The sequence below is a fragment of the Euleptes europaea genome, chromosome 6, assembly GCF_029931775.1.
Source record: "Euleptes europaea isolate rEulEur1 chromosome 6, rEulEur1.hap1, whole genome shotgun sequence".
In the NCBI taxonomy this organism is placed as follows: domain Eukaryota; kingdom Metazoa; phylum Chordata; class Lepidosauria; order Squamata; family Sphaerodactylidae; genus Euleptes; species Euleptes europaea.
In genome coordinates, this window is record NC_079317.1 from 95,225,778 (window position 1) to 95,250,388 (window position 24,611).

Consider the following 24,611-nt stretch of genomic DNA (forward strand, 5'->3'; position numbering starts at 1 on the left):
ATATATGTAATGGGACGCACAGACAGAATGCGGCTGCTGAAGACTGAATCCAGGGCTTCTGGATCTAAAGCATGACTCTTGGCTACCTTAGCTAGAAAACACTCTGGGCAAGAATCACGAGTCAATCTGTTAACCAGACTAGTAGCATGTCTCTGTGGGACTCATCACAGTAAACATGCACATTTCTCTGAAATCTACTCAAGTACATTCTTGTGAAAATCCAGCACTGAAGCGAGCAAGCACGGTTGATGAGGCATGGTATTAAATCACACATGGGTTCCAATCTTCATCAGCTCTAGGCCTGCTCCAGAGCGGGATGCTTCGAAGACACACCAGGCCAGTTTAATGAGGCCTGAAGGATGAATGATGCTCTGGGACGGGCATGTCCAGCTGTCTGCATTCACATGTGGAAACCTGCTCCCATGTGCAGATCTGCTGTGAGTCAGTATTGAGGTATTTTCCAGCCAAAGTGATTTTTTGAAGTGCAGCAGTTTGCAAATGCCCCAAAAGTAGGTTTGGAAGAACTTCCTATTATTAGTGCCGTTTTTGATAAATATTCAATACTAGACCCTACAAATGGAAGTAAAAGAACAGCAGTCTTGGCAAAAAGTGAAAGACATTATTTATCACTGAGAGGCTTCCAGAGAGAAGCTTTTGCAAATCGACATACTGCTGAATCGGCAAACCGTTTTCTTTTCACTTGGTGTTAGTTATTGTTGCTGGCAAAAGAAACTGTCTGAAAATGTATACAGGGAGGGGGGTTCAAGAGTGCTGCTGGTTATATTCAAAAACTGGCATTTTAAACACTTTCTCTTGATTCAAACCAACTCTTTCTAGAGAACAGAACAGGATATCATTTTCTATGTGTATTCATATTTGAAAGGCAGCATGGGGTAGTGGTTAGGATAAGCGGACTCTAATCTGTAGAACCGGATTCAGTTCCCCACTTCTCCACATGAAGTCTGCTGGGTGACCTTGAGCTAGTCACAGTTCTTTCAGAGCTCTCTCAGTCCAAGTGGAGGCAGGCAATGGCAAAATCACCTCTGAACGTCTCATGCCTTGAAAACCTTATGAGGTCGCTGTAAATCAGCTATGACTTGACAGCACTTTCTGTCACCACCGCTCATATTTGGGGTGATTTTCTTGGAGCTCCTGATCATGCAATTAACCTCATGTCCTCACATGCCCTGCCAAATAGGTCACAAGGATGTGGTATCAGCTTCGAATGATCGTTTGACTAATGCCCAAGAGGCATGCAATCGTATGACGGCAGGCAAATGCAAAAATTTTGCATTAAATGTGCGTAATATGGAAGACATATATGTATATATATATATACCCTCAACTTATCTGACAATGCAGCTACATGACAAGTAATAACAAAGATGGAGTGGAAGTACATTCAGGCATGCAAATGAGCTCAAAGATACAAGAAAACCAAGATGTTAAACTAGGAAAGTCCCTGTTTTCCATTTATATCAACCTGCTTAGCAGCTTTAGCATCCTTAGTCAAGTGTCATAAAAAAATTCTGATCTGTGCATGCACATCATAAAAACAAGATAATTATTTTATCAACAAACTTTTCCCTTTCCTTTATTTCATTCCTGACCTTCTTTCAAAAGTAGGCAAATCAGCAGCAAGAGGAATATTTCACAGTGGAACAAGAGATGCCTTCTTGGAGGTGAACTTCACATTTTGGTCATGACTTGCTAGTTTATACTGGAACTACTGAAGCAATTTTTCATGACCATCATCTCCCCTTTCATTATCCTCAAAAGGAAGGGGGAGAAAAGGACAAAAACATATCCTGGTGTTTCTCCTTCATAGTTGAGGAAGCACATTCAATAAGCCTACAAGGGGGAAGTGACAAGTTGACACAGCAGAAGAACCACCAGGCAGAACCGACGGCTTCAGCCTGAAGCAAGTTATGGCACCAGCAGAGAGAAGTTTCGGTCTATCCTCCAGAATGGTGACAGAAAGAAATGGAATACCTTGAGGTACTCTCTAAACCAGATTATGGTTTTTCAGCCGTAGTTCCTCTGCATCGAGTGCCCAAAGCTCAAATATGTACAACACACAGCATCTCCTTCCAGGTCCACTCAACTAGAGACCCTTTCCTTGTAGGTCATATTAGACGGCTTCTATTACAATTTACAGTTGCCTAGGTTTAAATATACAGCTCTCCCTATAACTTAGGGAGGCAAAGAAATGCCCCTCTATTAAAAACACAAGGCCTCGGTCAATGTCCCCCATGTAACTGGAATGACCCCATGGGATGGCAGCAACAGCAGCAGGCCAAGGGAAGATGACTGGAGGCTACAATTTTTGGTCTCAGACTAACCAGCTTCTTGGCTTCAAAGGCATCTCTCTCATCGCGCAGCTTCTTGTTCATCTCCCTGCTCCGAAGGAAAGAGACACAAGAAAAATTGCAGATGTTATTTTACACATGCTCATCCCTTCTTCACGATCCAGCCTGCGACAGAGCAAACTATGCACTCCGGGGGGTGCCCAGAGAGAGGCAAGAACAATTTGTAACTTCAGAGTCTCAGTTCACACATCACCCAGGATCCCGAGTCCCCTGTGGGGACTTGGCTGAAGGGAGGCATGGAAGTCAGGCCATCTTCAACCATTCAAGCCAAAGGCTTTATTTGGGCTGTTGAGCTCAGCCTGACTCATGCACATACTGCTCCTTGGAAGCAACCACCGTCCGCAGTGAGTGGCAACTGGGTGGCCTGGGTTCGGGCAGCAAGCATACCAAGATAATGCACAGTGGGTAGCCGTGTTAGTCTGTCTGCAGTAGCAGAAAAGGGCAAGAGTCCAGTAGCACCTTAAAGACTAACAAAAATATTTTCTGGTAGGGTATGAGCTTTCATGAGCCACAGATAACGCAGAAGCTGGGCTAAAGGGGATTTCCTTTTTGAGACCCTCATGAGCCTGAAGAAATCAACTCAATACCCTGTTAAAGTGGTACAGCCCTCCCTGTTCCCTCTTCCTGTCCTTATTCCTTGGAGAAACTGGGATGTTTTGGGTCAATGTTGGTCTCCTGAGTATCACCCCAGACCATCCTTACCATCGAGGATATTCTTGTTATTTCTAAGAAGCAGTTATGAAGTTAGGATGCCATCTTGTTAATCTAAACTGGACAATTGGTTCAAAATTGTATGTTTTAATCCTACATTTATTGTAATTCATTGTGAGTTGTTATTGTTATTAAGGAATTTAGAGAATTCTTTTGGACAGAGTTAATTAGAAATTTGCACATTTGCTGTGCATTGTGCTTAATAAAAACCCTTTAAAAAAAGTAGTACAGCCCTACGTGCAACTCCGTCTCCAAGAGATGGAGGTCCTTTCACAGCCGCCTCCTTACCTGAGCAGTTCTAGTTGTCGCAGGAGGCTTTGTTTCTCTTTCTGCATGTTCTTGGCAACTCGAATTACAGCCCTGGGTTAAGGGGAAGGAAAAACGAGTTAAAAGATGAAACCACAGCGTTACGGGTTTTGCCCTTTGTAAACATAGATAATGTGTCCAAAACACAAAGCCGCTGGCAGCAATAGTGTGTGGAAGCTTGGCTAAACAAATGAACCTTGGGGTTGAGGATTAATTTGCTAGTCCTACTCCTCACTGACCTGATGCATGTGAACCATTGATATACTATAGAGAGTCTTTTTTTAAATTAATTTCCCCCCAACATATTATAAAACATACAACAACGTACAACCAAAAACATACATACCATATGACATCACAATTCTGCCTATCAATACCTCTCTAGGACAAGTTAGAAGAAGAAGAAGAGTTGGTTTTTATATGCCGACTTTCTCTGCCACTTAAGGAAGAATCAAACCGGCTTACAATCACCTTCCCTTCCCCTCCCCACAACAGACACCCTGTGAGGTAGGTGAGGCTGAGAGAGCTCTAACAGAGCTGTAACTTGCCCAAGGTCACCCAGCTGGCTTTGTGTGTAGGAGTGGGGAAACGAATCCAGTTCACCAGATTAGCCTCCACAGCTCATGTGGAGGAGTAGGGAATCAAACCCGGTTCTCCAGATCAGACTCCACCGCTCCAAACCACCAGTCTTAACCTGGCTGTGTTTGTGAATTCACGCTGGCTCTGTTTGTGAATTCACTGTTTGTGAATAACTGCAATGGGTTTATAATCCTTCTAACCTGGACTAATATAAAACTATTAAGTGCTTACACAACATAATATTGATTAGTTAAAACTACATTGACCTGCTATATATTTATCTATATATTGTACTTTACTAAAAGATTACCCTTTCATATAAATGAATAGTTAATAGAATTAAACTCAATTTGCTGATATAAAAAAATAGCTTATATGGAATTTAAAAAGCAGGTTTTAAAAAAAATTGTATGCAATATATACTATATACTATAGAGAGTCTTGTGGCCCTCCCCTGTCCAGCAAATCTTTTGTGGCATAAGCTTTTGTGACCCATCCACATCCTGGCATCAGAATGACAGCGGAAGATTGCACCGGGGGTGGGGGGAGCCTCCTGGGGAAGGCTATTCCTCAGTCATGGTGCCACCACTGAGAAGGCGATTTCCTGGGTAACTAGCATTCAGCAAGTGGGGACACCAGGAGAGAGACCTCCAATGAAGATCTTAAAGCGTGGTCTGTTTGCATATAATGTGTACTTCAGCTAGAAAAAAACAAGACTCTGCATTCTATATCTTGAATTAAAATACCCACAGCAAATCCTAACGGCATTAAAGGCTTTGCACTGGTGTGGAATGAGCTATGGAAGATCTCCTCCAATGCCTATTGGACCATCATTTATTTAGACATTAGATCCAAATCCTTAACATGGTTATGACCAATGATATTTTTGGCCAGTTGAACAGAAAAGAAATTTAATATCTTACAAATCAAAAGACGTCAGTAACGGAGCTGACTGTTTTTTTCGCAGTAGCGACTTCCAAATGGTGTCATCCAATTGACTGCTATGGAGACAGATATTAGAGTTTACTGTACTGTTTTGTCGAGAGGCTGTTATGACCTCTGAGTGTGGACAACAGGAAGCTTCCAAGTGACCCTTAATTTAAGAACACACCCACCTTTGTATTTCTACCATGCTAGCTACCTATGCCGATTAACCATCACAATCTTCTGCTGATTGTAGATGGGAAAGGAACATCATCATTGCTTTATACACAGGAAATGAAACATGCTAGTGTAGAATCTCAACACAACATAGGAAAGCTTGTGGCAGAGCAAGGCCCAGAAAGCGCATTTTCAAATGCTTTAACTCAGGACTCCTGCGAATGGGTTTGTAGACGGTATCAATCTGCAGCAACAACAAAGCACTGCTAGTAACCTATACATTTCTGTGTCATATACAAATGCCCGACTGATAATGGCCGCGCCCATGAATCACCATGGGCGCCCTTTGCAGCAACGGGCAGGCTCTGGAGGAAAGGTGCGCTCCACTGGGGCAAGCGTTTCCTCCTTGCCCCCTGTGCGTGGCCAGGCATTCCCTGCCTGCCCCTTCTAACTTGCAGCCTATTGCTGCGTTCGGGGCGGGCGAAATAAGGTGCCAGCATCGGGGGCTGATGACGCAGGCGCCCCTGTATCGCTCTGCCCCCGTTCCCTAGATAGGGCCAGCCTGCCTCTAGTCATGGTTTGTTCCTGCTTTTCTTTTGCCACAGCTTGGGCGGTTTTGGGCATTGGGGCAGATCCAATTGGGGGGGAAGATGCGCCAGCATGCCTGCCTTCCCCCGACCCCCTTAAGGGGTCTTGGGATGGAGTACATCATCAATGCCCAGCTCGGGTGCTGTTATAGCTCCACTCCCCAGGCAGGTTGGGGTCAGTTTATCGGTGTATCGGATGACAGGGTGGTCAGCCGATGTGTGGATCTGCTCCCTATGCCTCGCCAGTGCTCCATCTGTTGTAATTAATAAAGCTGTGTCTTTTGTTAACCCAATAATTATTGGTTCTTGTAGGTTATCCGGGCTGTGTGACCGTGGTCTTGGTATTTTCTTTCCTGATGTTTCGCCAGCAGCTGTGGCCGGCATCTTCAGAGGAGTAACACTGAAGGACAGTGTCTTTCAGTGGTACCCCTCTGGAGATGCCTGCCACAGCTGCTGGCGAAACGTCAGGAAAGAAAATACCAAGACCACGGTTACACAGCCCGGATAACCTACAAGAACCAATGAACTCTGACCGTGAAAGCCTTCACCAATAATTATTGTCTGTGTATTTACTGACCTCCTTTCTGACGGGGCCGCTTTGGCCACGGGACCGCAATTAGCACTGCTGAGGTTAATTGGCAGCTTTCATCACATATTCTCTAACTCCACCCTGACACACCTGTCCTTCTGCTGCTGTTCTAGCTGAGCTTCTTTCTGCAACTGTTCCAGGTGGCCCCGGGCGACTTCCAGCTCCCATTTGCTTCTCTCCAGTTGTTCCAGGAGATTTTCATTTAGAAGCCGCAGTCTCTCATTTTGTACCCGCATCTCCAACTGTTCAGAATTGATAGACTGCAACTGATGTTCTAACTTAAGGGAGGGGGGAAAAGAAATTAAATGAATACGTTTTGAAAATCCATGCAAAACATCTCATCAGTTGCCACTGTCTGAAAGTTTACACTGTAGGAGAAGGACAAAATGTATTTTAAACAATAGATAATTTCAAGTTGTCCACCGCAAGTCAAAACAGCAAGCACATCAATGAAACCTAGGGTTGCCAGGTCCCTCTTCTCAACTGGCAGGAGATGTTTGGGGTGGAGCCTGAGGAGGGCGGGGTTTAGGAAGGGGTGGGACTTCAATGCCATAGAGTTCAATTGCCAAAGTGGTCATTTTTCTCCAGGTGATCTGATCTCTATCGGCTGGAGATCAGTTGAATTAGCAGGAGATCTCCTGCTACCACCTGACAGTTGGCAACCCTAATGAACCCGCTGCAATGCATTTAACTACACTGTGAATTGGGCCAGGGCCAGCGGTTGCTGTTGACCCTCACAAACAATTGTACCTGCGTTTTTCCTAAGGAGCTATTTGCAACTTCAAGCAGCGATTTCATCTGGGGGCAAGGCATGGAAGGAAAGGGTGTGTGTGTCCATTTCCAGTAACCTTTCCCTGATCTTAAAGCAACCATTTGGGGCTGGGAATCATTTTTTTTTTAAACCACAGGAGATCCTAACCACTGATCTCCGGAGTCAATTCACTCTCTCTCAGACATGTCTCCCAGTCTATTGGAACTGGAATTAACTTTCTTTAAAGGATTGTTGTGACCGAGCTCAAGAGTAAATATATATACAAATTAAAGAATAGCACTTCAAGCCAATGTGTTGTTGTTGTTTTGTTGGCACATGCTCATCAACCTGAAGCAGCCTTTCATAGTCCTAACACACACACACACACACCAATTGTGGCACTGAAACATTTCAGACTGGATTTTTAAAACTTTCCCTTTGGGACCCTCCTCCAGCTTCTGCCTAACTTTTAGCACCTGTAAGAGGCCAGGCAAATGCACTCCACCAAGAATTGCATACATGTATTTCTCACTAGCTGTATGCAGCATGTAGGAGCCCCATGGCGCTGAGTGGTAAGCTGCAGTACTACAGTCAAAGCTCTGCTCACGACTTGAGTTCTATCTCGATGGAAGTCAGTTTCAGGTAGACGGCTCAAGGTTGACTCAGCCTTCCATCCTTCCAAGGTTGGTAAATTGAGTACCCAGCTTGCTGGAGGTAAGGTGTAAATGAGTGGGGAAGGCAATGGCAAACCACCCTGTAAACACAGTCTGCCTAGTAAACGTCATGATGTGACGTCACCCCAACGGGTCAGTAATGACCCAGTGCTTGCACAGGGGACTACCTTTACCTTTATATGCAGCATGTATTATTTGTCTGTTTCATCCGACCTCTCAACCAATTTGTACCAGCAAGCCATAATCATAAAGGGCATGTGAACACATGAACACATGAAGCTGCCTTATACTGAATCAGACCCTTGGTCCATCAGAGTCAGTACTGTCTACTCAGACCGGCAGCGGCTCTCCAGGGTCTCAGGCAGGGGTCTTTCACATCACCTACTTGCCTAGTGCCTTTAACTGGAGATGCTGGGGATTGAACTTGGGACCTTCTGCATGCCAAGCAGATGCTCTACCACTGAGCTCTGGCTGCCTTCATACAGTTTAATTTAACCAGATCTTGGAATTCTAAAACAGTCCTCGAAGGCACTCTCAGAAGCCCAACACATGGCTGCCCAACACACTGTGACACAATAGCAGCCAGACACAACAGCGGCCAGAACAGGCCCTTTATAAGACTCTGAGAGATTCCAGAGAGTGGATGTTTACCCGAGGGCCCCCTTTCTCCTCTTTTTTTCAAAGTTGGAAAGAAAACAGAAATGCACACAATCCTTCAAAAACCACCTAAACTTGACATCACAATTTAATACAATAAATATGTATAGCTTTAAGTGAGCCCTCAGGAATCTGGTGTTCTCCTCTCAAAGCCTTTGTAGGAGAGGCCTCACTTTGGTCTTGTTTGGCCTTGATTGTAATCTCTCAGTGTGTACTAGTGTTTGCCATTAGTAAATATTCTCTCTCCCAGCTGCGAGCAATAAAGTGACATGTTGTTGAAGGTAACAGGAGTATCCTGTTTGTAGGCTACACAGCAGGACCGATGGGTGAACTAGAAGCAAGATTGGCAAATTCATCCCTACCCACTTCTCAGAAGATACTACAATAGCAACTGCCCCTTCTCAAATAACTAATAACACAGCTCCTAGAAAGGAATCCATGCTGCACATTTAATTTAGATAACATATTTAGCATGCATAACCTTACAACAGTCTTCAGAGGTACGGGATGGGGCCACAACTCAATGGTAGAGCATCTGAGTTGCACGTGGAAGGTCCCAGGCTCAACCCCCAGAATTGCTAGTCAAAACGGTTAGGTTGACCTGAAAGACCCCCACCTGAGTCTCTGGAGAGCCACTGCCAGCCAGGGTAGACAAGACTGCCCTTGACAGACCATTGGGATCTGACTCAGTATACAGCAGCTTCATGTACCCTCAAAAGGAAGAATGATAAGGGATGACCCAAGACCATTAACTAAGTCCACTGCAGAGGCAGAATTTGAACTCTGCTCTAATCCCTGCACTTTCTCCACTGGAACACACAAGCCCACTTCTCCTGCTCCTCAAAAAGAGGGCTAAGGTTTCCAGAAGAGCCCAGTTACTAGTCATGATAATATATGCATTACAGAATACTTAATCCCCTGCTGAGATACCCCAACATAACTGCTCTATAGCAAAGATAAATTTAAGGATAAGCTAGGTAAACTTTAGCTTGGGTCTTTATGTGTGTATATGAAGTGCTGTCAAGTCTCTTCCGACTTATGGAGACTTCTAAATTAATGTTCTCCAAAATGTCCTGTTGTTAACAGCCTTGCTCAGGCACATAAGAAAAAAGTTAGAAGAAGAAAAAGAGCTGGTTTTTATATGCTGACTTTCTCTACCACTTAAGAGAGAAAGCTATGGGAGCCTCAGTGGCAAATCTGAGTCTGCCTCTGCCCAATGTGCACACAGCCTGGGCCATGACACACACAACATGTTGCTCAGGAATGCTATATATTGGCCTCTGATAAACATGAAAAAGCCCTGACCTGGATGGCCCAGGCTAGCCTGATCTCGTCAGATCTCAGAAGCTAAGCAGGGTCAGCCCTGGTTAGTATTTGGATGGGAGACCACCAAGGAATACTAGGGTTGCTGGGCAGAGGAAGGCACCGGCAAACCACTTCTGCTAGTCTCTTGCCATGAAAACCCCAAAAGGGGTCGCCATAAGTCGGCTGCAACTTGACGGCACTTTACACACACACAAACATGAAAAACAGAATATAAACTGGATCAGTGTTAACTGATGCAAGAGTCCTGTGATTTTCATTGGGGAGGGGCAAAGTAGCATGGAGTTATTTTGCAAGAGGGTCTTAAGAATGGCAGTAAGTTTAGAAGAAGGTCCAAATTCAAACAGTTGCAGAATCACTGGCTGAGGGCCTCCTTAAAGGCTACAGCTAAGGGCCTCATCATGTCATAATACGGCCCTGCTCTTTAGGTTTTAAACAATTCAGGACAAACGGTAACACAATAATTACCCAAGCAGACATGATAAGGTAATGCAGGGTGCGTTAGCTCAGCACTACATTCCTAAGAGATGATGTAACTGCACGATAACAACCTGTGTCAACAAAGCTAATGGCCTTGGGTCAGGAGGAAAGGATTCACCTGGCTGAAGTCAATATGTCATACCAAGGCCCTGGAGGTCACAGAGGGACATGGTGCTCTTTGTAAGCGAGACAGCAGACAAAGCTCAAAAAAATAAAAAAAAAACACCAAAAAACATCACCTGAATGCTTGACACTAGAATGCTGCTGAATCCCATGAGGCTGTAAGGTTTGTGAGGCTGTTTTTGTCAAGACTCTATAAACAAAGCTCAAGTAGGATGCTAAAGAGGTTCCCAGGGCTGTTTAAGGCAGTCAAGCAGGTCAAGAGAGAAATAATCATAGCCAGTACAATGAACACACATGAACACATGAAGCTGCCTTATACCGAATCAGACCCTTGGTCCATCAAAGTCAGTATTGTCTACTCAGACCGGCAGCGGCTCTCCACGGTCTCGGGTAGAGGTCTTTCACATCACCTACTTGCCTAGTCCCTTTAACTGGAGATGCCGGGGATTGAACCTGGGACCTTCTGCATGCCAAGCAGATGCTCTACCACTGAGCCACAGCCCCTCCCTCCTCTACTATGGGAGGAAGGGAGGTGATGGGGCATCTGAAACATTACTTGCCCTCCCCCACACTGCAAGATGGAGTTTGCCATCTCAGAGCCCACAGGGCCCTCCTCCAATTATTTTTCTCTTTAGTGTCGGTGCTCGGCAAAGCAAGTGAGAAGGGTCTTTTATGCATGGCTGTCTCACTCTCCATCACCCCTCCGATGACTTTGGCAACCTCTGACCGTCAGAGGTTGCCTCGCTCTCCCCCTGAGTTTTGCCTGTGTATTCAGGGACCTGTTTTATCTTGAATTTGAAAATGTGAACAAAATGCGGGGGAATGCAGGGGGAGAGCGTGGCAGCCTCTTATGGTCGCAAATGGCATGCATAATCAAAACAAAGACTCCAAGTAATCGGAGGGGTGACCACAAGGAAAATAGCCACGCATAAAAGGCCAAGGTCTTCCTTTCATTGACTCTTATCTAATGGATGCGATGTAATGTCAGAGAGAATAAGCTGTGAACCAGGAAGGCCGGGCCTCAGGCAGGCTGCACGCCCTCTCTCTCTCTCTCTCTGCCTCCAATCCCCCCCAAATAATATGGGGATTATAATACTTGCTTACCTTTACAACAGGGTTGTTATTGAAAGGAATACGTGGTGCACTTCTGAATGCTTAAATATTTATTACAAACTAGAGTACAGCTTCATCACACAAGGACCTCAAGTTTCTGAGACAATTTACATCTGTTAAGAAGCCATTACAGGTCAAGCCGATTAAAATAGACAGCATAAGTCAGAAAAGTGCAATATATATGTCTATCAAATAGTACCCAAACCATAAAATATACACAATTATATATGTTCTCAGACAGAAAAAGGTAAGTGATGCATTTGTTTTTCAAATCTCCTGAAAGAGATAGAGAAAATACTACATGTTGGTCTGAAGACTTCAATATAATATAATATAATTGTATGTTTGTCTATTACTCTGTCTAAGAACCTATGTAATTGTTGTGTATATTTTATGTTTTTGGTACTATTTGATAGACAACTATATAGCACTTTTCTGTTTCATACTGTCTATTTTCGTTGACTTTAGCACAATAGCATAAAGGTATTCCTGTCTTGTAGCATTACAGGTCAAGCACCATAGACAAAGGTTTCATTTCATCTGTCATCATCTCAAACACTGGGGCTCCCCATCCAGCTCTAGCTAAATGCAGGTTGTCATGAGGAACAAGTTGCAGCATTCTCCATGTGCATCAAAAGACACATCTTGCCAATTCAGTGAAACTCAGATGAGCATCAGGGAGAGTCAGTAGGGTGAAGCCGTTAGAAGGAGGAAGAAGAGGAAGAAGAAGAGTTGGTTTTTATATGCCAACTTTCTCTACCAGTTAAGGAAGGATCAAACCAGCTTACAATCACCTTCCCTTTATCTCCCCACAACAGACACCCTGTGAGGTAGGTGCGGCTGAGACAGATCTAAGAGAGCTGTGACTAGCCCAAGGTCACCCAGCTGGCTTCATGTGTAGGAGTGGGGAAACCAACCCGGTTCACCAGATTAGTGCCCACAGCTCATGTGGAGGAGTGGGGAATCTAACCCAATTCTCCAGATTGGAGTCCACCACTCCAAACCAACGCTCTTAACAACTACACCACAAGTGGGGTTCAAATCCCCTCGGTCATGCCAGCTATGCTCTCTCTCGCTTTCAGCCAAACACGCCTGATGGGATTGTCATCAGGATTGAGAGGGAAAGGCGAGAGCCATGTTTGCTGCCCTTCGCTCCTAGGAGGAAGGGGCTTTCACCGATGATGGAATCCAGCAACAAGAGAGATGACATGTTACATGGTGAACTCGCACATGCAAAGCAACCCAAAATCACCTTTTTCTGCCGGTAGAGGATTTTCTCAAAGTCTTGCTCTTTGTTCTGCAGCTCTTTCTGCAGCAGGTTGCTCCTGTCATGCCTCATCGACTCCTGTAAAAGGCAGACAAATAGGTTTCCATTTCTCCCTCTAATGCCCCCCCCCAAAAAATACAACCTGACACTTGGGGGAGGGAGATGACTATAGGGCACAATCAAAGACATGGCTCACTGATCTAGCAATTGAGCTAAGGGCCCAACTCAGGAGCCTCGAGAGTGAAAGAAGAGTTTACCTGGCAGAGCAGCCGTTCCCTTTCTGCTTTAATTTGTTGCTCCATTTCTTCATAGAGACACCTGATTTCTCTGTCATGGTCTCCCTCCCTCCTATAAGACCAGATTAAGAGGGATGAGATGTGGAATGTAGGAGACAGTCGTCATGAGAAACCAGGGAGAGGGAGAAAGTAACTTCCTGTCTCTTCCAAAGACCAAATAAATAAATAGCAGCTAACATCAGATGTGCATCATCACACTTCTGGAATTGTAGAACACATGGAAATCCTTCTGCTCTTGGGGGCGCCACTGAGGTCATACAATTTATGCAGAGAGTGAGTTTTCTAAAACAGAAGTCGCCTTGCAACTAAGCTATTTATACTTCTTAGTTAGAGAATGTTTGCTACTGCTGGGGGAAAAAACAGTTACTCAGATAAGGTGAATCTTTCTTTCCTATTTAAAAAGCACTACATAAAAATACAATGTCCCTAAAGTAATAACATAAGAAAAGCCCTGCTGGATCAGACCAAGGCCCATCAAGTCCAGAAGTCTGTTCACACAGTGGCCAACCAGGTGCCTCTAGGAAGCACCCAAACAAGATGACTGCAGCAGCATTGTCCTGCCTGTGTTCCACAGCACCTAAAATAATAGGCACACTCCTCTAATCCTGGAGAGCATAGGTATGCATCATGACTAGTATCCATTTTAACTAGTAGCCATGAATACCCCTTTCCATGAACATGTCCACTCCCCTCTTACTGGTGGTGGTGGTGGTGGTAAGGAGGAGGAGGAGGAGAAGAAGGAGGAGAGTTGGTTTTTATACGTCGATTTTCTCTACCTTTTAAGGAGAACCAAACCAGTTTACAGTCTCCTTCCCTTCCCCTCCCCACAACAGACACCTTGTGAGGTAGGTGAGGATGAAAGAGCTCTAAGAGAACTGTGACTAGCCCAAGGTCTCCCAAATGGCTTCATGTGCAGAAGTGGAGAAACCAACTCAGTTCATCAAATTAAGAGTCCACCGCTCAGGCAGAGGAGTGGGGAATCAAACCCGGTTCTCCAGATTAGAGCCCACCACTCTTAACCTCTGCACCACGGTGGCTTAAAGGGAAAGAGGGGAGAGGGGGGCACAGTGCTTCCAATAAGCAGGTTCATCCTAAAAATGTACCCCCGCTTTCACTGCTGTCCACAAGAAATAGAGGAAATTGGGGAAGGGGACTCTCAAGTCCGTCCACCTGCCTTCTTCTCCTTTTGGTCTCAGATAAAGTACCTCCTTAAAGTTGGGGTGGTGGTGTCAATACAGGCTGACAAGGTCAGGCCCTAGACAAGCTTCTGGAAACAAGCTTTCTGTTCCAAAAAAACGAACGGACAATTTCCCCAAAGAAATGGTTAACTTTTCCTCTACCTTTTCCCAACTCATAAAAGCAATTCAACCGACTTCGCCCCACTTGTTTCTAATTATCACCAGAAAAACACGTACCGTTTCAGAGCCTGTTCCATGGATTCCTTCTCATGGTGCACTTCTTTGATATAAGAAGAGATGCGGAACAGGAACTCCTCAAAACTGGTCAGGAGCTCGGGCTGTTCTTTCTGGAGTCGAGCCCAAAGCTCCTGAACGTCACTCTGGCTAGAGCACAGAGAAGAAGAAAAACTTCAGTATTAGAACAACGTTGATTTTTTTTTTTTAAATCCCACCCTTCTTCCAATAAGGGTAACATCCATGGCTACCTCCCTCCCTACGTTTTGTCCTTATTATAATCCTGTGAGGTAAATTAGGTTGATCCAAGATCTTCTGTAATAATCTTCATGCCCAGGTAACAGACTTGAACAGGGTCTCCCAAGTTTGGTATTTTAACAACTGTACCACCCTTATAATAATAATAATAATAATTTTTAATATGGTCACTGACAAGCAAAAACAAACAAACAGCCACAACAGATAATAAGAAAACCACATCAACAGCTACTACTGCTACTACAAATAATCTGAGCCTAAAAATTACATATTACATGTATGAATAAAATTGATATAAACATTCACAGTGGGTAGCTGTGTTAGTCTGTCTGCAGTAGTAGAAAAGAGCAAGAGTCCAGTAGCACCTTAAAGACTAACAAAAATATTTTCTGGCAGGGTAGGAGCTTTCGTGAGCCACAGCTCACTTCTTCAAATACAGCTAGAATATTTTTGTTAGTCTTTAAGGTGCTACTGGACTCTTGCTCTTTTCTACTGATATAAACATTGTATAACTTGGTGTGACCCCCTTAATATTTTGTGTAATAAAGTATTTCTGTTACTCGTACCCTGTCAGGGTACAACGCATTTTAATAGCTGCAGCACAGAATTTAGCAGTCAAGAGTGTAAACTGTGATTTTCCATCTGTTAGGAGCTTCTTAGCCAGAAACTCATCTGGTTGGTCAGGGCAAGTGTTAAGCAAAGGGGAAAGAACCCTTGTGTGGACTTCTTGGTAGCGGATCAAGACATGTTCTGAAGTTTCTATATCCCCTGACCCACAAGGGCAAAGCCTTTCTGCTATAGGGACCTTCTTATATCTTTCCTCCAATACCGCCGAAGGTAAGACCTAGTACCTAGCGAGGGTGAAAGCTTTCCTATGATTAACTATACCACCCACACCAACTATCTGGTCAGGATCCCAAATTCATAAATTCACACATTCACACAAGGTTGGAAGAGACCACAAGGGCTATCCAGTCCAACCCCAACCCCAATTCGTTAAAGTGATTAAAAAGACAATACACTAGTTGTGTGTGTGTGTGTTAAGTGCCGTCAAGTCGCTTCCGACTCATGGCGACCCTATGAATGAAAGTCCTCCAGAATGTCCTATCTTTGACAGCCTTGCTCAGATCTTGCAAATTGAAGGCTGTGGCTTCCTTTATTGAGTCCATCCATCTCTTGTTGGGCCTTCCTCTTTTCCTGCTGCCCTCAACTTTTCCTAGCATGACTGTCTTTTCCACGGACTCTTGTCGTCTCATGACGTGACCAAAATACTATAGCCGCAGTTTAGTCATTTTAGCTTCTAGTTAGCCCTCCTCTTTGTGATAGAGATTATAGTCAGATGACTAATCCAATGACTCAAAGAAAGCTGTTTGCATCTTTAAAATCTTCCGAATGGGCACACTGCAGGAGGAAGCAGCCTGCCTGCCCCCACAATTGGTTTGAGCCTCATCACTTCCCTAACCCAGGTCTTCCCTTTTCTTCTGCCTCGTGCCAACAAGGTCACTTCACAGCACTAATTGACCTATGTGAACTGAAATACAGGTTTGGATGAAATAAAAGTAAAACAGTTGCTAGCCACACTCTAGAGAAGGGTCCCCAACCTGGTGCCTGTGGGCATCATGGCACCCACCAATACCTTTCCTTATGCCTGCCAAGTGTTTTTAGAGAATGGGTAGGGCTTCTGATTGGCTGTGCATGTGTTTTTTTAAACTGTCACCACAGCAAAAGATTCTTCACTGTGTGGCTAAAAGTAAGTTGTGCGTATGCAAGCAAATATTTTTAAATACGCTCATTTTTAAAAGACACCACGTTGGGTAGTGCCGCTGAAATGCTCAAGAGTTACTGTGAGAGTTATGCATAACCTCACTCCTTGACATTTTGCTCTATAGAGAATGCAGCACATGAATTTTAACAAAAAGACCATGACTCAAAACTTCAAAGCAATGGCAGATGATAATCAGGTTGGAAGTGGCAAAAGAGCATAATTTGGGCAGTTCCAACTTACTCTTCAAAAACCTGGGATGCTTCCAACTGCTCCATCATGGAACAAAACTGCTTCTCCTCCTCATCTGCCTGGTCCAAGTCATCAGACCAGCCTGATTCAAAGGTCTCCTCATGTCTAAGGCTTCTAGGGCTCTGGTACTGCTCAATTCCTACGAACTTCCCTGTGGGGGCAAAGGAAACACAATAATTTTTTTAAAAAATCAGCTTCTGGAGTAGAGATAGGAGGCAAAAGACCAAGACTGGGTTTTATGCACTGCTCCAGCCCCTTTTCGTGACTAATCTCTAAGAAGAGAGATGTGTCTGGGAGCTATGCTTCTGACACAGAAACAATGCTCGCTAATCCCAGCAATATGGTGGTGGGCTATGGGTATTCTGTGGATAGAAAAGTACACTCCACCTGAGCTTTGAGATATTCCTCACTTCCATTACTTCCAGAGTTTCAGGGCTACATCACAGTATTCAATATAGATAAGTAACAAAAACTCACTGAAAACTGCAAAAAAGCCACTGTATAAACTTGTCTCCTGTTTCAACACTTATGGTTGTCTTATTCAGGCAGATGGCAGAACATACACCTCACCTTCCCCCTTGAACATTCAACAGTATAACATAACTAGCTGGCTTCCTCACTTGTGACTATGTTCCACAATAGAGCACATGAACACATGAAGCTGCCTTCTACTGAATCAGACCCTCGGTCCCTCAAAGTCAGTATTATCTACTCAGAAGGGCAGTGGCTCCCCAGAGTCTCAGGCAGAGGTCCTTCACATCACCTACTTGCCTAGTCCCTTTAACTGGATGCTAGGGGTTGAACCTGGGACATTCTGCAAGCCAAGCAGATGCTCTACCACTGAGCCACAGCCCCTCCCCAGAGCAGAAATCACTTTCCAAGGGCTTTGAACATATTTCCTCCCCCACCCGCAAATACTCTAAGATTCTTCTGAATTTTCTAGACTTCTGTTTGCCTGCCCTTTTGTTTTCATTACACGGGTGAGGTTGGCTCAGAATGCCTTGTTATGACAAAATTTGAAAACTCCAAGCCCAGAGAATGGTCTAAAGGTGCGGATATAATTCCATCTCTGAAGCTATACAGAGCTGGCCCAGTGGGCCCCTGGAAGGGAGAATAACTAGAGACCTCCATCTGGTCTTTTCAGAGTTCCTGAAAGAGGCTGGAATGCAAATCTAACAGTAACTCTCAGTTCAAACTATGCTTATTTTTCTATTTGTAACATGGAAAAAATAGGAGTTTAGTGTATCTCAAGGTCTCTTTCCTCCTCTGTGTCCCACTGAGACTGGTCAGTCAAGAATTCCCTCTTCAGGTAAGGTCACGCATGCATAGTCATCACCAAACGCTTGGCAGTATCGAGCAATCATCATCACAGGTCAACAGCACAAGAGAGCTTTTCATTTTATTCAGTATCATGTCCAATATAGCTTTTAATAAAGGCTGCTTAAATGTCCAGCTGCAAGTCTCCCAGCCTTTCATGCCTACTTGATGGTTGTCTGCAGATGACTCACGCAAAATACAGATGCAGCAATAACTTTATCCCTAGCCCTCTTACTCTGCTAGTTGCCCAAAGTTCAGAAATACGGTAATAGTAGAAAGGTTTTTTTAAAATCTCCATTTGCCCTTTTCACTTCCTCTTCTAAAGTTTTGTCTTGTTGATCAATAAATCTTTGTGCTGAGGTTAAAAACAGGGTATATTTGATCTATTCATTAATATCTGCCTTATATGTGCTTCAATGCAATCCTTACCAAAGTCACCCCATTCTAAGCATACTGAAAACAATTGGCTTACACTAGAGTAACTCTCCATAGGGTTGCACTGTCATGCCTTTATCCAAATAATCCAGAGAATTATAATTCAGCAGGTTCTCAGAATTCAGTGACGGATCCCTACTTCCACCTGAGTTCCAGTTCCAGGATTCACTTGGGAGGTCAAATGACTAATAAAAAATAATAATAATACTGACCCATGGGGTGACATCACATCCCGACGTTTACTAGACAGACTATGTTTACGGGGTGGTTTGCCATTGCCTTCCCAAGTCATCTATACTTTACCCCCAGAAAGCTGGGAATTGAACACATGAACCTGCCTTATATTGAACCCATGGTCCATCAAAGTTAGTATTGTCTACTAAGACCAGCAGTGGCTCTCCACGGTCTCAGGCAGAGGTCTTTCACATCACCTACTTGCCTAGTCCCTTTAACTGGAGATGCCGGGGATTGAACCTGGGACCTACTGCATGCCAAGCAGATGCTCTACCACTCAGCCAAAGCCCCTGCCATTTTACCAACCTGGGAAGGATGGAAGGCTGAGTCAACGTTGAGCCGGCTACCTGAAACTGACTTCTGTCGGGATCAAACTCAGGTTGTGAGCAGAGATTTTGACTGCAGTACTGCAGTTTACCACTCTGCGCCACAGGGCTCAAAACCAGCTTAAATCCATACTGAGGAAGTGTCTACAAACTACGGAGGCTCAGAAGAGGATGTTCTTAAGGACAAACAATTCACTCTCTTTTAACAACCCAAGTACTAGTTCACATATTGAGACTGCCATACAGAAGCAACCATAGCTTCCTGTGATGCTTTTTATCCTGCAGTGAGCCTATTGCCTGCAGTGGCCGACATGCCAATAGGTCATAAAAAAGGTAAAGGTAAAGGTCCCCTGTGCAAGCACCGGGTCATTCCTGACCCATGGGGTGACGTCACATCCCGACGTTTCCAAGGCAGACTTTGTTTACGGGGTGGTTTGCCAGTGCCTTCCCCAGTCACCTTCCCTTTACCTCCAGCAAGCTGGGTCCTCATTTTACCGACCTCGGAAGGATAGATGGCTGAGTCAACCTTGAGCCGGCTACCTGACTTCCGTCGGGATCGAACTCAGGTCGTGAGCAGAGCTTTTGACTGCAGTACTGCAGCTTAACACTCTGCGCCACAGGGCAGCCATAACAGCCACTTAAACACCCTTTCTTTTGGAGATTTCTGCTAAGAGACTGAAACTCTTCCAGACTTCATAGTCAGCAGTTACAAATGACTACGTTATGCAGCTTCCATGCTGACAATGCTTTTGAGTTAACTGATGCTGCATTTAGTACCAGGTGCATTTAGTACCCGATGACCTGGTACCAGTAGCCACAGGCTTTAATGTAAAGCAGCATCACCCTAGTGACTATGGCATGTACAATGGCCCAGATAAGTGGAGAGGGGCAGCATTCAGTATCCTGCGCAAGCACACGCACAGGAAGGTTGAGCCCTCTCCGCTTTGATCCCAGGTGCGTCACTGATTTGATCTCTCGAGGGCAAGTCCTCTCGACAGTTTGCCACACAGGCCAAGCATTGTTCGACTTCGTCATTCCCGGCTTCCATACGTGCAGCTTTAGTCAAGCCCTTCCATTGTATGCCTAGCATTAGAATGCCAAGACACTCACAGTTTGTACCAGACATACTATAACACCACCTCCATGTTCCAGCAATAACAAGATCCTGTTATTGCCTCCCTGCCCAGCTCCCTCCCCTAATAGCTTTGAGCAGTGCTCTTCACGTCAGACTCCTAGAAGTGTTGACTTTAAACTGTTTTCTTAAGAAAAAAAGGAACTTGGCTGGCTGTAATCAGCAGCAGGCCACAGAAATGCCAGAGGAGCTTCTGCTCTCCTTCCAGGCGGCTCCCACTCAGCACACACAGCCTGGACTACACTTGGCTACAGGTGCACTTCTTCAGAGCAGGCCCTGCTGTAGAATGCCAGTGCAGGAGCAACAGGAGCGGGGAGTTTTAACATGAAACTGGAAGCATAAAAAGCAGCCTTTTCCACCACTGGAGGAACAGGGAAAAGCTTTCTTGGTTACATAGGCCATTTTTGCACGGTCAATTTTGATGCTTGCTCAAAGCTCTTTTTAAAAATGCGACTTTAAAAATGCCTTTTCACGGTCCCGACGCAAAAGGAGAAGTACCACTCCCCCTCTCGCCTGCTCCTTTGTTCCTGTTTGCATAGCCATTAGAATATGCACAGCTAACACGCCTCTGTGGTTTTGCATTGTTCCTTGAGGAGGATTCTTCGAGGCAAATCCCAAAGGTCGCGTTAAATGGGCTCTTTTGTAATCCGAAGCAGGTATGCGCCGGCTTTGCAGTCACTTCCAGAATGACGGTTCAGCGTGCACAATTCAAAAAAATATGCAGGGCAATTCAGCCTGGAACGCGCTGCTAATTACCATGCAAAAATCCCTATGGAGAGACAACTGGTAGTGTTGTGCTACTAGTAAAAGTGGCTACTAGTCATGATGCATACCTATTCTCTCTAGTATTGGAGGTGCATGCCGAATATATTAGGTGCTGTGGAACACAGGCAGGACAATGCTGCTGCAGTTGTCATGTTTCTGGGCTTCCTAGAGGCACCTGGTTGGCCACTGTGTGAACAGACTGCTGGACTTGATGGGCCTGGGTCTGATCCAGCAGGGCTTTTCTTATGTTCTTATGTTAACACAGGTCCACCTCTGCACCACCCACTGGCAGGGTGTGTGTACATTCCACACTCACAAGCTGTAAGCAGGAAATCTGGTATTGGGTACAGAATGTACCAAAATGAATACAGCACCTTGTAAAGATAAGCTGGGGTTGGGGGGAGAGACAACAGAAGGTGGACAAATCTCTCTCATTACCACAAGACCTCTCATTGTCGATTCCTGAGTGTTACCCCCACCCCCCGGAACTTCACTGTCTAATGTTTGCTGCAAGTGATCTGGGCAAAGCTGTACACTGTTGGACTCTGCACATGCTCAACTGGTCTGCCTGCCTATACATATTATCTGACAACTCCTCGTCTCTGTAGAGCTTTTTGCTTGGCTAGATTGAATGCTAACCCTTCTATGGTAATGCAGGGCAGAATTCTGAATATACCCTACTCAGACAGGATCTGCCCTTGCTCTTCTGGCTCTATTGACACATTAGCCCATGCCCTTTTGCAATGCCGCTTTTACGAGGAACTTCGATCGCACTATATTTCCCCCCTTTTAATATACAAATCCAATGCCTCTGTGACTGACACAATGCCTTTTTTACTAAGCGACAGGGACCCCAAGGCTACATTGTCAGTGGCAAGATTTGTTTCAGTCCTTATATCCCTCCAACACTAGATATATGCTGCTCAAGATCAATTGATCAAGGAGCTTCTAAGGGATAAAAGGAAAGGAAAGGATGTAGCAGACATCCTTGTGTCACATGTATTCCGCCTTCCTCACTCCTCTTACCTAGTCCCATACTGAATTCAACTGGTGTGAGATATCCATTATTGTCTTGCTCTAGGCTGTCAAAAACAGACTCCAGTTGTTCGGTAGTCAGGGGCAGTTCACTCTGCAGCCTCTGTGGGAGAAGGGGGGGAAAAAGATCCAAGATTTTGAAACATAAAACAGAACAGGTAGGGGGGGAAATCTCTTCATCCCCTTTCCTTCTGTCACTAAGGCCGTCAACTGAACAGATTCACATAGAGCAAGTTGTACTTTTTTTTTTAACTCAGCTGTTCTCGACTGCACGCCGACCAAGCCCGGGCAAGTCAACTTCAGGGAGGAAGAAACCTCTCCCAGATGAGCATCCAAAGAGGAGAGAGACCTCCCATGAGGAGGGAAAGTGCCTATGAAGTGCCTATCTGTTCATCTGACAAAACTCGCCCTCTTCTCAGCCTTCAAAATGTTATCCTCATAAGTAAAAGAAAGTTATAGTAGGTAAAAGATTTAAAGAAGGAGTATTAGAACGAAGAATTGATGCAGTATTAGAGAATCGTGTTAGATGTAGGAAATAAGGATATTAATAGACAAGAGAGACATCAAGTCCCTATTTCTATGTAGGGTGATGAAGTAGTCCGTGTGCCGGTGAAAAGTAGTGAATGTAATTCTATTTTCCTTTCCCTATTTTCCCTTTTTCCTTTGTATTTTGAAAAACCCAATAATATTTTTTAAAAATGTTATCCTGAGGATGTACTGCTTCTAAATACCAGGAATGATGGCAGGGTCAACCATTCAATTATCAGCTTTTTTTAATGTTAGATTTCTACAGGAATGGAGTTTTGAACAACATGAGGTGGGGAAACTTTTGTGGAATGCATAGCTTGACCCACAAATTCACTGCACACTTGGGCAATGTTCAAAACTCCAGGTTGCAGGACTCAAGGTAATGGAAAGGCTTTGAGAGACTCCAGTTACACAAAAATGGATTCTATACAGATGTAATTGGGGGGGGGGGAGAGAGAGATGTATCCCACCTTTGTGCTTTAAAAAAGTATATTTTATAAAGCACAGACTAAATATAGCAATTTTCATTTTATTTCATTATAATTTATTGCAGTCCTTGACCAGTATTACAAAGTTAAAACATCATTAAAACAACAATAGTTCAATGCAACAACAAAAATAGCTGCATGAACATTTGAGCTAGTCAAATGGGTTTAAAACTCTGCAAGAAACTAAATACAGCAAGAAAACTTGAAATCAGGCAAAATCGAAAGGAATTGAAATGCAACACGTATCAGGTGGTAACAGCAAAAAGCAATGAAAGCAGCCCTCTCTGCTAGAAAGCAACAGCTCAATTATGAGGAAGTAAAACAGTTCCCCAAGCCTGTCTTGATCCAGGTCCCCGGGCACAATTGTACTATAAGGCAATCTGTTCGTGATCATCGATCATTTGTGCCAACTGATTTTGATAAATTTAACAGAAACGTGTATGCGTGTGTATGCATGGCTGCACACAAAATCTGGCCCTGCATAATTTGTTATGTAACAGCTCGCCAGTTAGGACAGCTCTTGTTTAACAAATAATCTATTCTTACAATCAGCATTTTGCCAGCTACACATTTTTCATCTACAGAATTTTAATCACTTCTCCCCCCGCCCCCTTAGTATTCTAACACAGCTGCACAATATAGTGGTGGGGAATCAAAATTCCAAAACTTGCAAGTCACACAAAACCACTTCTATTCCCAACACAAGTTCTGCCTCCTTCTCTTCAAACTACTCCTTGGTATTGCATTTCCGTACATTGCCTTTCCTGCAGGGAGCCACCACAGGCCCCTGGATAACTATTTCCTCTGGGACCCTCTTACACTACCCAGATGCAACCAAAGCACCATATGGAAGCAAATCACATGATTCATCTGGGTTTATGACTCCACGTTACCAGAGGCCCCCCAAATTCTGTCTCCCTAGTCCGCTTAGCAGCACTGTCCCCAGAAGAAAAAAACATGCTAAGAGCTTTATAATACTAATGGCAGCTTTTGTTAAAATGTTTGACAGCTTCCCCACTCATATGTTAACAGAAGTGTATGGCACACTCATGAACTGTTAAGCGGTGAAGACTTCTGAGATGTGGTTTCTCTACCAGGATATTGCCCAAATTCACCTCTAAGGGCGAAAACGCCTGGTCGCTTTAGCCTCCTTTATTCCCTGTTTCAGCCAGGATTCAGCCAGGATCGAACGCAGGCGTTTTCGCCAAACGTGCGTTCAATCCTGGCTAAATCCTGGCTGAAACAAGGAATAAAGGAGGCTAAAGCGACCATGCGTTTTCGCCCTAGAACAATAGAAGGTACCTGAACTCTGCTCAGAGCAGAGTACATGGAATTCCAATGACTGTGGACTTGCAACTTAGGAGAACAAGAACATCCCCTCTGCACAGATTAGGAGGCACAGTCATCTCCTCTACTTACCTGCATGTCAAACTTGGTTATAAAGCCCTTCTCTTCTTTGTCACAGAGTCGGAAAAGCTCCCTGGCCTTCTCCAGCATGTCTTCCTGCATTTTTTCCACATTGTTCAAGCACAGATTCGAAGAGATACTGGAGGCTGCAACAACCTCTTCCTCGTCTTCCTGAAGGCAAGTCTTACGGTGTTCTTCAACAGGTCTTTCCATTACCCCACAGCTCTTTCCTTGCTGGGGCTGGAGTGCATCTAGCTACGAAAATGCAAGCAGTTATTTATTTTGAAACATTTTTGTACCACCTTTTCTTAAATAGGTTCAAGTTCTTTATTAT

General features: G+C 44.5%; 1 protein-coding gene across 1 annotated transcript; it reads right to left on the reverse strand.

Annotated features, from left to right (window-relative positions):
• Positions 1–2,225: 2,225 nt before the first annotated feature.
• Positions 2,226–24,490, reverse strand: CRACR2B (calcium release activated channel regulator 2B). Its single transcript, XM_056851580.1, has 9 exons — positions 24,290–24,490; positions 21,846–21,957; positions 16,602–16,761; positions 14,342–14,488; positions 12,888–12,978; positions 12,616–12,708; positions 6,333–6,520; positions 3,369–3,440; positions 2,226–2,397 (listed from the first exon to the last, which is right to left on the reverse strand). The coding sequence occupies exons 1-9, from the start codon at positions 24,488–24,490 to the stop codon at positions 2,241–2,243; spliced, it is 1,221 nt and encodes a 406-aa protein (XP_056707558.1). The 3' UTR covers positions 2,226–2,240.
• Positions 24,491–24,611: the final 121 nt, after the last annotated feature.

Coding starts and splice junctions, on each gene's coding strand:
- CRACR2B (XM_056851580.1), bottom strand. CDS start 24,490: ATGGAAAGACCTGTTGAAGAACACCGTAAGACTTGCCTTCAGGAAGAC. Junction 14,489..16,601: donor GCATCCCAGGTTTTTGAAGA/GTAAGTTGGAAC, acceptor TCTGTGCTCTAG/CCAGAGTGACGTTCAGGAGC. Junction 6,521..12,615: donor TCCTCTACCGGCAGAAAAAG/GTGATTTTGGGT, acceptor CCCTCCCTTAAG/TTAGAACATCAGTTGCAGTC.